Source organism: Pseudophryne corroboree, chromosome 5, assembly GCF_028390025.1.
Source record: "Pseudophryne corroboree isolate aPseCor3 chromosome 5, aPseCor3.hap2, whole genome shotgun sequence".
In the NCBI taxonomy this organism is placed as follows: Eukaryota; Metazoa; Chordata; class Amphibia; order Anura; family Myobatrachidae; genus Pseudophryne; species Pseudophryne corroboree.
The window spans coordinates 228,335,963-228,350,006 of NC_086448.1; the positions used below are offsets into that span (position 1 = coordinate 228,335,963).

The window sequence follows — 14,044 nt, forward strand, 5'->3', positions numbered from 1 at the left end:
CTGAGGTCAGTGAACCTGGCTGCTTCGAGCCAGAGCAAAGACCCACAGAAGAACCGGACAGTGAGTACCCTGGAAAGTCCACGGTGATGACCCCTACTGGAAGTCCAGTAGGCTGCAGACAGTAAAAGATAATACCCCACTAGGGGACACCTATAACTGTGTTTTTCAGAGTGGTTTTCTTCTCCGCATTGACTCTTTGCTCAAACCAAAGCTAATGTGCTACTAGTACCACAGCAACCTGCATGTACTAATCTGTTTTGACTAAAGCTGATTAATTGCATTGACTGTTGTTTAAGCCTAAACTGGTGCACTACAAGTACTACGGTGACCTGCATGTGTTGAACTGTCTTCAGAGTGGTTTTCTTTTCTGCATAGACCTTTTACTTAAACCTAAGTTAGTGCACCATAAGTACCACAGTAACCTACATGTGCTGAACCGTTTTTTTTATTAATTATATAGACTGTTCTTATTGTTATAACCCTGCTTATTCATTCTAATAAATTAAGAATATTTTTTTGAAGAAATACTATTGTCGGTCATTGTGCTAACTGCATAGAGTCTGAGAGGAGAGTTTACCTAGAGGCCTGCTTCTCTGATCTTTCCCGGACCTGGACGAGAAAAGTACACCATTCCCAGTCTCATGTTTCGGCACAGACTTTGGGGTGTTACAAATGGTATAGAGTTACTTGCTATTTGTTGATTGGCTCCCATTTCAGAATCAGCCCTATATTATGCAATATTTGCTTATTAGTCTTGTAAACAAATTAAAAGATATTAAAATTGCTCAAGTGTTAATCATAAACACCTGATGCTACCACAGGTCTGTATATATACCATGCAGCATATAATACTGGAAAGTGATTTCAAATTAATTTCTTTTGAACATAAGAAAAGTGATTATGATTTTAATCGCCTGCCTCATATGCCATTCCTGGAGCTCACCTGAACGTTGACAGACGAAAAATACAGCAGTGCGTCCAAGGGATTTATCTGTGAAAATATTTTCATCTTAAAAATGTCAGTGCAGAACTAGATTAATTTTGCAGAACAGGAGTAAAGCTTTGATAAATCCCCTGCAAGATGTCTTCTGCATAAATTAGACTGGATCACAAAAAGGGAATGGAAGGTACAATATTCCCATCCTCTGCCAATAGCGTGCAGATTTTTCCATGAGTTCATCTTTAAATTAGATCAATCATAAAAATGTATACAATCTTTTCATGTGTTGTTAAATAATAAACAACTCACTTTCCAAAGCTATTTACATAAACCATATTTTTCTCATAGGGTTTATAGAAATATTTTTCTCAACATGAAGCAAGTATCTATTTTATAGCAGCCTAGAGCCTATTTCTCTGCTCTTTCTAGAAGAAACTGTGCAAACACAACAGAAAGGGCCAGCAACTTACATCTGCATTATAATGGATGATATGGCTGGGGTGTGTGTATAATAGAGTGATAGCTTTATTTGGTTAGAAGCCATGTGGTTAATATATGCAGTTATGTAGTAATTACTTCAAAATACATTTGTAAAAACAAATACAGATCTATGTATAACATTTTGTGGCAGAAGAGGTACTTTGCCACCTGGAAACAACCCTAGGGAATCAATACTGGCTTGTGCCGCTGATAGAGTGGCTGGTGGAAGCCACTTACAGGGTCCTGGGGGTGGATAGTAAGGGCGGATGGACCGGGTTCCCATCCATCAGGCCCAGACCAGGGGGCATATTAATTATCACTTAAATGTCACAATTTCTACACTCTGCAGGAGATGTAGAAATTGTGACATTCATCAAACTCAGGAAAAGCATTTTTTCCAGAGTTTGATCGTGAAACTGTTCGCCATCCTGAGATGGTGAACAGCTTCCGAATTTCAGCACAAGCTACCATTTACACAGCAGCTTGTACAGCACGGGCCTGTTCTAAATTGCCGGTGCAGGCAGGAGGGAGGGGAGAGCCGCGATGACTGTAGTCTCCGCTGCCAGGAAACCCTGGCGGCGGAGGACGAGGGTGCACTGAAGTAATCTCCGCCGCTGGTTAGCCGTTGCGGCAGGTGATGGAGCACATTGAAGTAATCTCCGGCGATGGGGGAGCGCATTGAAGTAATCTCCGCCGCAGGGCAGCCCCGGCGGCGGAGGACGGACGGGAGCACATTGTGAATGTAATCTCCACCGCTGGGCAACTGCAGCATGTACCTTGCAGATGGGCACCCCATATGCAGAAGGCGGGAGGGGTGTGTGAACGGGGGCCGCGGCTGTAGAGTGAATTTTATATATATATTATATATATATATATAATATTCACTCTCTTGTTTGGGGTACACGGCAGCCAGAGCGAAAAATTACCACTTTTCAAAAAACTGTCTTCTCCAAAAGCACAGTTTTTCAGAAGTGATAATTTTCTCATTGGGCATATTGAATTCTGAAAAAATTGTGAGAGAATTCAGTGAGAACTGAAAACTAAAAATTCTCATTGCACAATTTTTTCATGATGAATATGCCCCCAGGCTGAGCAACCCGCACTGTACTATGGGTTGCTCAGCCCAGGAAGCTGCTTCATCAGCCAGCACCTGTCTGCTGGGCTTAAAGCAGAGTTTCTCCCAAAGTCAGGGCTCCTGAAGGCAGTTAGTGCCTGCTAGGGACAGTGGGATTCGGAAGACTGGGGCACTATTGTCAGGATGCCGGAACCTGAAGGGTTCCTTATTAAGTGAAAGGGAGTGAGGCAGGGCCTAAACTCCCTGGTTGTTTTGCTGAAGACAGTAACCTATGATTTTTGTTTAACCTTGTACTTGAGCAACCTGAATAAAAGGTATCTGTTGTTTTTGAACACGCCTGGAGTCGGTTGCTGGTGGAATTTTTGTAGGAGAGCGCATTTTAGCCACACTCCTGTTACAATTTGTTATATATATATAAGATATGGTACCTGAAGCACAGTTTTGCTTTGGTTTTTTTTGCTTATTCTTTTTAACATCCTAATGTATTAAATTTTTATATTCTGTGTGACTGAGGTGTCTTCAAGTGGCAGTAGTAGAACAACCAGTAGCCAATCAGATCGTTGGAATGATGTGGGAAGCAGTGACCTGTCCGCTTCTGTATACCTCCCAATTACCATCCCAATATCAGTGGGACAGTCCTGATATCCGCAGGACAGTCAGGACAGTCCCAATTTCATCAGAACTGTCCGTCATCTGGCATATTTGTCAAGATTTTCCGAATTTAGACACACAGCGTAGACAGGGGCCTCCTCTGCATGCGGCAAAAATGTGGGGGGGAATTCAATTGATATATCACCACCCAATCTCCCGTCTAAAGTGACAGAATATCGCAGGGGCGATATTCAATTGATGCCTGTTATCACACCGATTGTGTCCACCAGTGTCGGGTTTAGCTACTTAAAGCCGTTAAACCCAACTAAACTAATGGGCGGGCCGCGAAAAGTCCCATTTCAGCGTTCAAACTGGACACTTTTTTTTTTCATTTTAGCTCACCGCCCCCAGGGGGTGCAAGCTGAATGCCGGCACCAGCAGTCGATTGAACCCAAACGGTGCTACAATTGAATAGCTCTATTGGGCGCCATCTGCTGGCTGCCAGCAAAAACAACAACTGAATTCCCCCCATGGTGTTGTTATGCCAAGTTTGCTAACTGGATGTGTGGAATGCCCACAATAACATTATCTCGGATTTATAAGGGCAATTCAATTAAAAGTACTGACTGGGACCTGAAGGCATTTGAACAGTTTCAATGACAACCCACAGCCACAAATAACCCAGGGCATACATTTTAGACAGCATTGTATCCAGGTAGGTCCTGGGTTTGACCCTGGTCGTGACCAGGGTCAAATACTTGGCACACACAACCCTGGTTTACCCTTTCACATCAAGCCAGGACCCAGGTTTGACCCGGCAATACTGTATGTACGTACTGAGAGAGCCTGGTAAGTACTGAGAGAGACTGGCACTCTGATTGTTTGATGGGCTATGCTACTCACCAGTGTGCCAAGACTGCTGTAATAGTTATGGCTAGCACTTATCCAGGCCTAAAGCCTAATTAAATAGCGTGCTGGGAGCTCAGCTATGTAATGGTGTAACTCGTTACCCCTGAGATAATTTTTAGCTACACCATAGTTATGTAAATTTGCATTGTATAATGCATCTTGGTTTTGCATAGCCTTCAGGGATTTGGGTGTCTGCGACTACACGTATAGCAGAGGATTATCCATACACCATCATATATTTTTTCCTGGCAATAAAATCAAAGAGAGAATACAAAGGTCTGTATAAAACACAATGTACATCTATTTTCCTGCGTCTGGTCCCTATTCCACCCACGGGGTCTCTTATGGACAGATTTATTCATCAGGTCTCCGGTCCTGACTCATTTACCCACCTGCTACCCGCTCCATGTCAACGGCCCTATCAATATCATGATGCAGGAGGTGGTGCATGGTGGTGGTCAGTGAATGCCATACCTGCGTCTAGTGGTGCAGGCACACTTGGGATAGGCACTGGGAGGGGGAGTGCATGCTAAGATACTGTAAACAAATTGCGGGTTAAAAATCAATCACAGTAACACATTACACAGTGCCACATACAATGTGGCAGAAACACCACTGGCAGTGTACTCTGACAATTACTAGGACATAAGCTGTATATCACAAGACTAATGTATATTTAATAATACTAATTATTTTGACATTACATTTATGCACTAAGTTACTACTTTGCTATACTATATTTTTACTGGGTAATATTAAAAAAAAGTATATTAAACAGTCTGTGTTTTCCTCGCATAATATGGAAAGCCCTATTTCTGCACATCAGTCATCTTGTGAAATCCATCTAATAATTGTCAGATTTCTATTAAAGTACAGCACCATGGAAACAGCATAGTGACACCGTCGTGTGCAGCTGACATACATTTTCTTTATAATATGTAGATGGGAACATTTGTCTTGCCATTATTAAGCTGCATTTTATATTAATACCCTGCAAAATGCCAGCAAAACATGCAGTGTCTGTTGGACAGCGCTGTTCATTAAGCAACGATGTGATCGAAAATGTCACCCTACCAGTGTGAATAAAGTTCTCCACATTACAATTCCAGATTCAGCTCAGATCATATCTGATTCACAAAGGGAAATTTGACAGCAATTATTGAACTTTTTAAAGATAAGTTCATATCTTCAGTTAAACAGTGCAAATGTAAAAAAGAAACGATACACAGTGCTTAGCATTTTAATTGCCAGTCTCAGCGATTGAATCTCATGCTATAATTTCCTTTTGCCATTAGCCAGTGGGGAATCAAGTCGTGATAGGACCTTAGGGTCTAATTCAAGGTTGACTGCAAAACAACATTTTCCTCTAATGGGCAAAACCATGTGCACTGCAAGGGGGGCAGATGTAACATGTGCAGAGCGCGATAGATTTGGGTGGGGTGTGTTCAAACTGAAATCTAAAATGCAGTGTAAAAATAAAGCAGCCAGTATTTACCCTGCACAGAAACAAAATAACCCACCCAAATCTAACTCTCTCTGCACATGTTATGTCTGCTACCCCTGCAGTCCACATGGTTATGCCCATTAGAGGAAAATGTTTTGCAATCAACCTTGAATTGGGCCCTTAATGCAGAGATGCTGCTTGGTCCTTGCTCCTGCTTACTCCTGGGATTGGAGGATCACTAACTAGATCATATATTATCCAATACTAAGAGACATCTTGAAACTTTCACAATTATATAATTTTAGAATGTAGTTTGCGGAGTGCAGACAAATGACTTTTTAGGTTTATAGATATTTCCTGTAGTGTGGTGCATAGCTCCGATCTTCTAGAGAAAAATCTGATAGTAATTTGTCATATACTTACATTATCAATGTGCACCAGTTATGTACATACATTTTGTGAGATGAATAAATAGCATGCTTGTCTATTCTTCTGGAGACTCCTGAATTAGGATGGGCTGTCTTGGCGTCCTGAGAGATCAGGCAATTGTAGCAGAAGGGAACATACAGTACCTGCCAAAAAGTTTTGCCCCTCCAATTTTATGTTACAAGTGGCATCACTGATCCATGACCACCTCTTGTTTTCATACCCCTCTGGGTTGTCCAATGACTGGTTAACCATCATTTGTCAACATTTTAACCATTGGGTGGACACAACTGATGGTTCAGGTACAGTATTCACATCCTCAAATGATCGGCGACTGCTGTCATGCATGCGCAATGCAGAAACGCAATGGGCTTTTACCATTGGATTCTATCAATCACCAGCAGAAAACCATCTATGGTTGATAATTATCCATCAACCTAACCACACTTTCACATCTCCCATGCAGGGCCAGATTTCCCACAAGGCAGTCTAGGCACCCGTCAGGTCCCAAGGGGCCCATGGCCGGGCCTCATGAAATTTAGCTCTTCCATGATCCATCACAAAGGCTGTCTTCTAACTAAATGTTTTACAGAGACTCAGTAACGGAGCTCAGACAATTAATATTACTAACTGTCTGGTGTCCATTGGAGGGCTCGCCGTCCAGCCCCAGCCAGCCCCAGTACAGCAGCAGCTGCCACTGCCAGCACTATGGGCATACTGGGCCTGCATCATCATGGGACATTTCCCACTGGGCTGCCTCTGTGCCCAGCACATTCACAGTGATTTACTACAGCACCCCTTTGACCCTCCCAAGCAGTGATGATTTATCACTGCCAAGATCGGAGCTTAGCCCAAATCGACCAGTTTTCAGAGTTTCTGTACATGCGATAAAGCCACTGTATAGTCAGTGTAGGGGTAGGCAAAATACTGGCACTCTACCTCCCACCAGCTCGCGGCCCTCTGCCTCCCACCTGCTTGCTATGATGTGCTAGCCTTTAGTCTGTGGTGATGCTCTATCTCCAGAGAAGGTCCTCCCCAAGCTGATAATGCTGCTCCCAGATAACACAGCTGGATGTCGTCAGGTAAGTAAGTTCTCCTCTCAACTGCCATTTAGAGACTTTGATAGACGGGTGTGCCTTATATACACCAACCTCTTGTCCCACTTTGCTTGTGAATTAAGTCTGGCTCCCCCAGAATGAGCATGAAGAACTTTTACAAACTTCTCCCTTTGTGTCTACTTTCCCACATTGCCCAGAAGCAGTCAAAATGAATTACTGATTTTACTGGGATTTCTACCAAAATTCCATAATGTGTTGGTTATCTCTGTTGGTATAATGTGATCCAGATCTATATAATATAACATGATGAGTGACCTTCTGTGATTAATTAGGAAGCACGTTGTTGTAAATAATGGGCATCTTTGCTGCTATATTGTGATTGGCACCAGTACTGAGCTAAAAATATGGTTAAAAAAAAAAAGGGGGCAGACTAGATGAATCAAGTGGTTCTTATCTGCCGTCAAATTCTATGTTTCTATGTTTACTGGTGTAATGTGAAGGGATGCACACACGGTCAGAATAATATGATGTGCTCCCCGGGTAGTGGGCGGGATGTACTAATGTACATCGCCGCCCAGCGCCACGATGCTAATCGCATATGTACTTACATAAGCGATTAGCATTGCGGAGGACAGCTCATCCGATAATAGATGTCCTCCGCGATCCCCTGCGGCAGCCTGACTTCCGTGATACGGCCCTGGTAGTCAGCCTGCACATGCGTAGGGTGACGGGGGCGGGCACGGGGAATGCTGGGAGGGATCTGATCGGATCTCTCACACAACGCTGCGGAGAGCGCTGCATAGGCTTCTTTGGGGTATCGCCAGCAAAAGCTGGCGAACTCCTTTGCGACGCTGACTCGGCAGCTGGGGCATAGTACATTCCGAAAATGTGGTAAACGGGAGTTTACCACATTTTCCCTTTAGTACATCCCGCCCCTAATGTAATGGGCACATTTACTGGTATTAAAAAAGGGGGGCAAACTTATCTTGCCTAGGGCCCCATGAGGTCTAAATCCAGCTCTGCTCCAATGTGAAATATGAACAGTAGGCAATTGTATCTACTCCACTGAGAACTAATATGATTCCCCAAACTCAAGGGTATTTATAGTATTCATCATCATATACTAACTGACAGCATCTGACGTATTTGTTCTCGAAGACTAGGATGTAAAGTATTACGTTTTTAGCTCATGTATTATTAAATAAATTGGTATACATTTACACATAATCATGGTCCTTTCATTACATTTTTTGTGTGTATGTGTTTGATTGCAGTGCTGTATTACAGTAGTTTGTACTTTATGTACAGTACTGTATTAAAAATAGGCAAGTATGATTAATAGTCAGGAGAATTCAAGGAAATGCAACATAGGAGCCACTCATTAATATTAATCAGGATTTCAAAATTACTGGTCATTTTGTCTCTCAATTATGTAATTTAGTCCATTCAGTGCTGGCAAGATATGAACTTTAAGTTTGAATTTTTAGTGATTTAATGTCAAGTTACCCTATAGACTATAACAATATGATGTCATTAGTAACTTCATGCATTACATTCTCATCCATCGTGGTTTGTAGTTGCCAACTATCCCTTCTTATCAATAGTCCAAAAAACAATTGTCTCTATTTTACAGTAATGTTTGTCAACTTTTCTCCTTTTCTGTTTATTGGAAATCACGCTCCTTATATATTCATGAGATTTGATAAGATAATATTTATTGAAGTGGAATATATAAATAATAAATTGCTTAATATCCAAGTTAACATAATGACAAGGCTGGTATTACTGTACATCCAATATACATGTAATAACTAATAATATGCTTAGGTTCACCTGATAAACAGCAAAATACCTCAGGAAAATGTTGCCAACGATGTTAGCTCAGTAGACAAAATTGCAATCTCCGTGTTTAGTCGACGCATATACCTGTGGACTGTGGTACAATCAATAAAAATAATGCAGATGTTTGTAAAATTAGTTGTGGAACCATGTCCCTTAGTGCACCAGTAGCATGTACTGATACTGAACACATACTTGGTTTTCCTCCGGGTACTACACTTTCCTCCCACAATCCTAAAATATACTGGTAGGTTAATTGGCTCCCAACAAAAATGGCCCCTAGTGTGTAAGCATGTACATGTGTTTAGGGCAGACTAGATGAGCCAAATGGTTCTTATCTGCCGTCAAATTACGATTCTATTCTTCATAGACTTTGTATGTACCGTATAGACCAGTGTTTTTCAACCACTGTACCGTGGCACACTAGTGTGGCCTAAGCAGTCTCCAGGTGTGCCGCCATAGAAGCAGAGCCAGGCCCGTCAGTGTTTTGCCGCTACTGAGGCCCTGGAATAATCAATACTGGTGGGTTTAGTGGTTACAGAGCCAGTTCTAATTTTGGGACCGGGCAGTGTTGGGCTCCTCTGGCTTTATCAGATGTGGCTCAGGCGTTACCTATGGAGAAGCTGTGACATGACATCCTAGGACACGCAACTGCACCATGCATCACCATTATATTTGAGTATGCCTCGGCAATATTTAAATATTGTTCAGTGTGCCGCGAGTTGTAAAAGGTTGAAAATCTCTGGTATAGACTATGTATGTATATATAATTCTTAAACTTTGACACTTGTTTTCCTTTTCTTTAGGAGTAAGCAATGCTGAAGCTCGCCAGCCAGGGAAATCTCCAAACAATAATGTCAACTGGATCATGGGCAGCCCGGATCTAGAGGTTATTAATGCTACAACAGGAAAGAGGAGCTGCGGCAATCCCTCTCGGCTCTGCAAGCACTTACTATATGTACGATGGTCAAAACTATATGGAAAGGTATATAGTCTCATTTCATGCTTCTTCATTTCCGGTACGGAACTATTAAAAATGTATTATATACTGACCTGAATAATAGTGCAGTAATAGGAGGCCTAATTAGTGACTGATCTGTTTTATCACTCCAATATTAAATTTTTTAGGGATAAATCTACAGAAATAATTATTTTTATAAACTTATTTTTATCAGTGCCTATGCATAATTTCTATTTCATGTACTCTGTCACGCTCTCTATAAAGAGAGTGCTGCCCTCCCATTGAGCTGCAATGGCTGCGATAAGTGAAAGTGTCAGCTTCTCATCCCATACACATACTATATGCATTGTTTATGTATAAGTTCTGTACAGTTAATAAAATGCATATAGTAACTTTTAATCATTAATAAATGTACCAAAATGGTAAATTTAGACTTTTGTGGATTCTATAACAGAGCCTTAAGCATTCTATAACAGTCATACACTTGGTGGTAATTCAGAGCATTTCCCTGGGTATAATAAATACTCCTTTTTTTACAGAGAATGGTCATTAGGCTGAGCTGTCTATCCCTGTTTATATGTTAGTTGGTATTCAGTATATATTTTGTTCTGATTACACAGCCGCCCAGAAGCCAGTATCACATTTCTCTATTTAGATGTTGCGCAGCAGTCTAGTATGGTGCAATAAGGCACACATACACAATTCCACAGAGGAACAACAAGCCATACCACCATCAATACTTGCCACGCCTCATATTGCTAGTAGCAGTACCAATGTGCTACATGGACTGCATGGCAGAAGCTACACCACAACTGTTGTCCTAATACACTAAGGCAGTAGTTCCTAAACTTTTTCAGCTCAAGGCATCCTTAGGGTCTCCATGATTTCTTCAAGGCACTCCTAAGCCAAAATAATCACCCTTCTGTATAGTAGTTGGCTCAGAATAAATATAACCCTTGTGTGTCTTTCTCTTTCAAAATGCTGGTCAGTATTGATTACTGATACTGGACATACCATTATATTTGAGGTGGAGTAGAGAGTCAAAGGAGCTACTACTCCCATCCTACAGAAGAACACTCACCCCACAGATTACAAATCATGATCAATCCATGTGGAGTGGTCCAGCCCTGGTTGCTACAACATTTTTATTTATTTTTTGTGTGTGATGACCCATGTACGTTATCACCATTACTTTATTTTATTTACCTTCATATAAAGATTGCGGCCATTTTTGTTTCATGGCGTATGATATTTTTCACTGTTGCGGATATTTGGGGTAAATGCAATATCTCAGCTCAGAAAATTCATAGAAATCTGGGATAAAACCATTATTTTCAGCACATTTCAAGCTAAATTTTTTTGTCAAATAACTATTTCCCTACCTCACTTCCTTAGGACTGAAATTTAAGGCCAAAGTTAGTTGTCAGATTTTTTTTACAAAAGTCTATTTTTTGGATTATATTTCAGTTGTAAGGAATAACATTTCAGAGCTCTAATTATTTGTGGGAATAGTTATATACAAAGATATGCCAAACAAATTTTGAGTTATCTATCTTGTCTACTTTTTTAATTAGAGCACTTTGAAATTGCTTGTTTTTCACCTAAATTGACCTCTTATATCTCAGGCAGAGGACCTGATAAAAATTCCAAATTCACAGCATACACAGTACTCTATGAGGGGTAACTGTAAAAAAAAAAATTGGAGTTTGATATTCCATTTTTTGATATTCCATTTTTTTTCCATTTCAAAAAATGGGGAAAAATGAAATATCAAAAAACGGAATATCAATCTCCAAACATCCAAAACAGTAAAAAATGTCATACGCCATGATACAAAATGGCTGCCATCTTTATATGAAGGTAACTAAAAAGGAGATTTATGGTAGACTTACCATGGTTAAATCTCTTTCTGTGAGGTACACTGGGTTCCACAGGGAATACATCGGGGTGTAGAGCTGGATCTTGATCCGAGGCACCAACAGGCTAAAGCTTTGACTGTTCCCATGATGCACTGCACCGCCTCCTATAAAACCCCGCCCTGGAGCTCAGTTTCGTTAACCAGTCCAATGCAGTAGCAGGTAAAAGAGATGGCAGATGTTAGTCACATAGAACCACATTCTCACGACAGGAGAAGGGACCACACAAACCCAAAGAAGCTAAGTGCGTCAGGGTGGGCACCCTGTGAATCCCAGTGTACCTCGCAAAAAGAGATTTAACCATGGTAAGTCTACCATAAATCTGCAGCAGGGTACACTGGGATTCCACAGGGAATACATCGGGAATGTCCTAAAGAAGTTCCTCGTGGGAGGGGACACACCGTAGCGGGCACAAGAACCCGGCGTCCAAAGGAAGCATCCTGGGAGGCGGAAGTATCAAAGGCATAGAACCTAACGTGTTCACTGAGGATCACGTAGCCACCATGCACAATTGTTCAGTGGACGCACCATGGCAGGCCGCCCAAGAGGGTCCAACAGACCGAGTAGAATGGGCTTTGATAGCTGCAGGAGCTGGGAGTCCAGCCTGTGCATAGGCTTGTGCAATCACCATTCTAATCCATCTGGCCAAAGTTTGCTTATTCACTGGCCAGCCACGTTTGTGAAAACCAAAAAGTACAAAAAGGGTATCTGACCTCCTGATAGTAGCAGTAAATACAGAGAGCCCGTACCACATCAAAAGACCGCTCTTTGGAGGACAAACCAGAAGAGATAAAAGCCGGAACCACAATCTCTTGATTAACATGGAAAGATGACACCACCTTAGGTAGATAACCGGGGCGAGTTCTAAGAACTGCCCGGTCACGGTGAAATATCAAAAAGGGTGGACGACAGGACAAAGCGCCTAAGTCCGACACCCTCCTAGCAAAGGCAATAGCCAGCAGAAACACAACCTTAAGTGTAAGACATTTAAGGTCCACAGACTCAAGAGGTTCAAATAGAGACTCTCGTAGGGCATTCAAAATAACAGACAGATCCCATGGGGCCACAGAAGGGACATAGGGAGGCTGAATCAGTAAAACACCCTGAGTGAAAGTATGAACGTCAGGAATCAACACACTTTTTCTCTGAAACCACACCAACAAGGCAGATATATGAACCTTGAGGGAGGCCAGATGTCTGGAAGTTCTGAACGTGTATGCATCATAATTCTTAGCAACACACCAGGTGAAGTAATAATTCCAAACCCTGTAATAGATCCGTGCAGAAGCCGGTTTGCGGGCCTTCAACAAAGTTTGAATAACTGCCTCGGAGAATCCTTTGGCCCTCAGGAGTGAAGCCTCAAGAGCCACCCCGTCAAAGCCAGTCTGGCCAGGTCCAGGTAGACACAAGGGCCCTGAACGAGGAGATCTGGGCATTGAGGAAGTAGAAGAGGATGCTCGCTCAATAGACCCTGTAGGTCTGAGAACCAATGCCGTCTGGGCCACGCTGGAGCGACTAGAAGTAGTATTCCTCCTTCTTGCTTGACACTGGAGGGAACACGTATGGCAGCCGAAAGTTCCATGGAATTGCCAATACATCCACGAACGCTGCTTGAGGATCCATTATCCTTGATCCGAAAACCGGAACCTTGTGATTGTGTCAAGATGCCATCAGGTCTACATCTGGTAGATCCCACTTGTCCACTAGGAGTTGAAAGACTTACGGATGAAGACTCCACTCTCCGGCGTGCACGTCCTGACGACTGAGGAAGTCCGCTTCTCAGTTAAGGACTCCCGGAATGAACACTGCCGATATTGCTGGCAGATGGCATTCTGCCCAATGAAGGATTTTTGACACTGCCATCATTGCCATGCGGCTTCGAGTGCCGCCTTGATGACTTATGTATGTCACCGTGGTGGTGTTGTCTGATTGTACTTGAACAGGCCTGTTCTGTACCAGAGGCAGGGCCAGTGTCAATGCATTGAACACTGCCCACAATTCCAGAATGTTTATCGGGAGGAGAGATTCCTCCCTGGCCCACCGACCCTGGAGAGAGTGTTGCTCCAACACCACACCCCAACCTCGCAGACTGGAGTGCGTTGTCAGGAGGACCCAGTTGGAGATCCAGAAGGGACGGCCCCTGCTCAACTGTTGATCCTGTAGCCACCAGTTCAGTGACAGACGAACCTCCGGAGTCAAAGAGATCATTTGAGACCTGATACGATGAGGTAGGCTGTCCCACTTGGAAAGGATTAACCTCTGCAGAGGGCGGGAATGAAATTGAGCGTACTATACCATGTCGAAAGCCGACACCATGAGGCCTAGTACTTGCATCGCCAAGTGTATCGACACTCTTGGGCGAGAGAGAAAGTATCTGATCCTGTCATGAAGTTTCAGGACTTTCT

General features: G+C 42.6%; 1 protein-coding gene across 1 annotated transcript in view; it reads left to right on the forward strand.

Moving 5' to 3' along the window:
• ADARB2 (adenosine deaminase RNA specific B2 (inactive)) overlaps positions 1-14,044 on the forward strand; it is a 1,046,420-nt gene that overhangs the window by 991,887 nt on the left and 40,489 nt on the right. Inside the window, exon 10 of the mRNA XM_063922155.1 lies at positions 9,569-9,747. Coding sequence (XP_063778225.1) covers positions 9,569-9,747 — 179 coding nt within the window. The remainder of the gene's footprint in view (positions 1-9,568; positions 9,748-14,044) is intronic.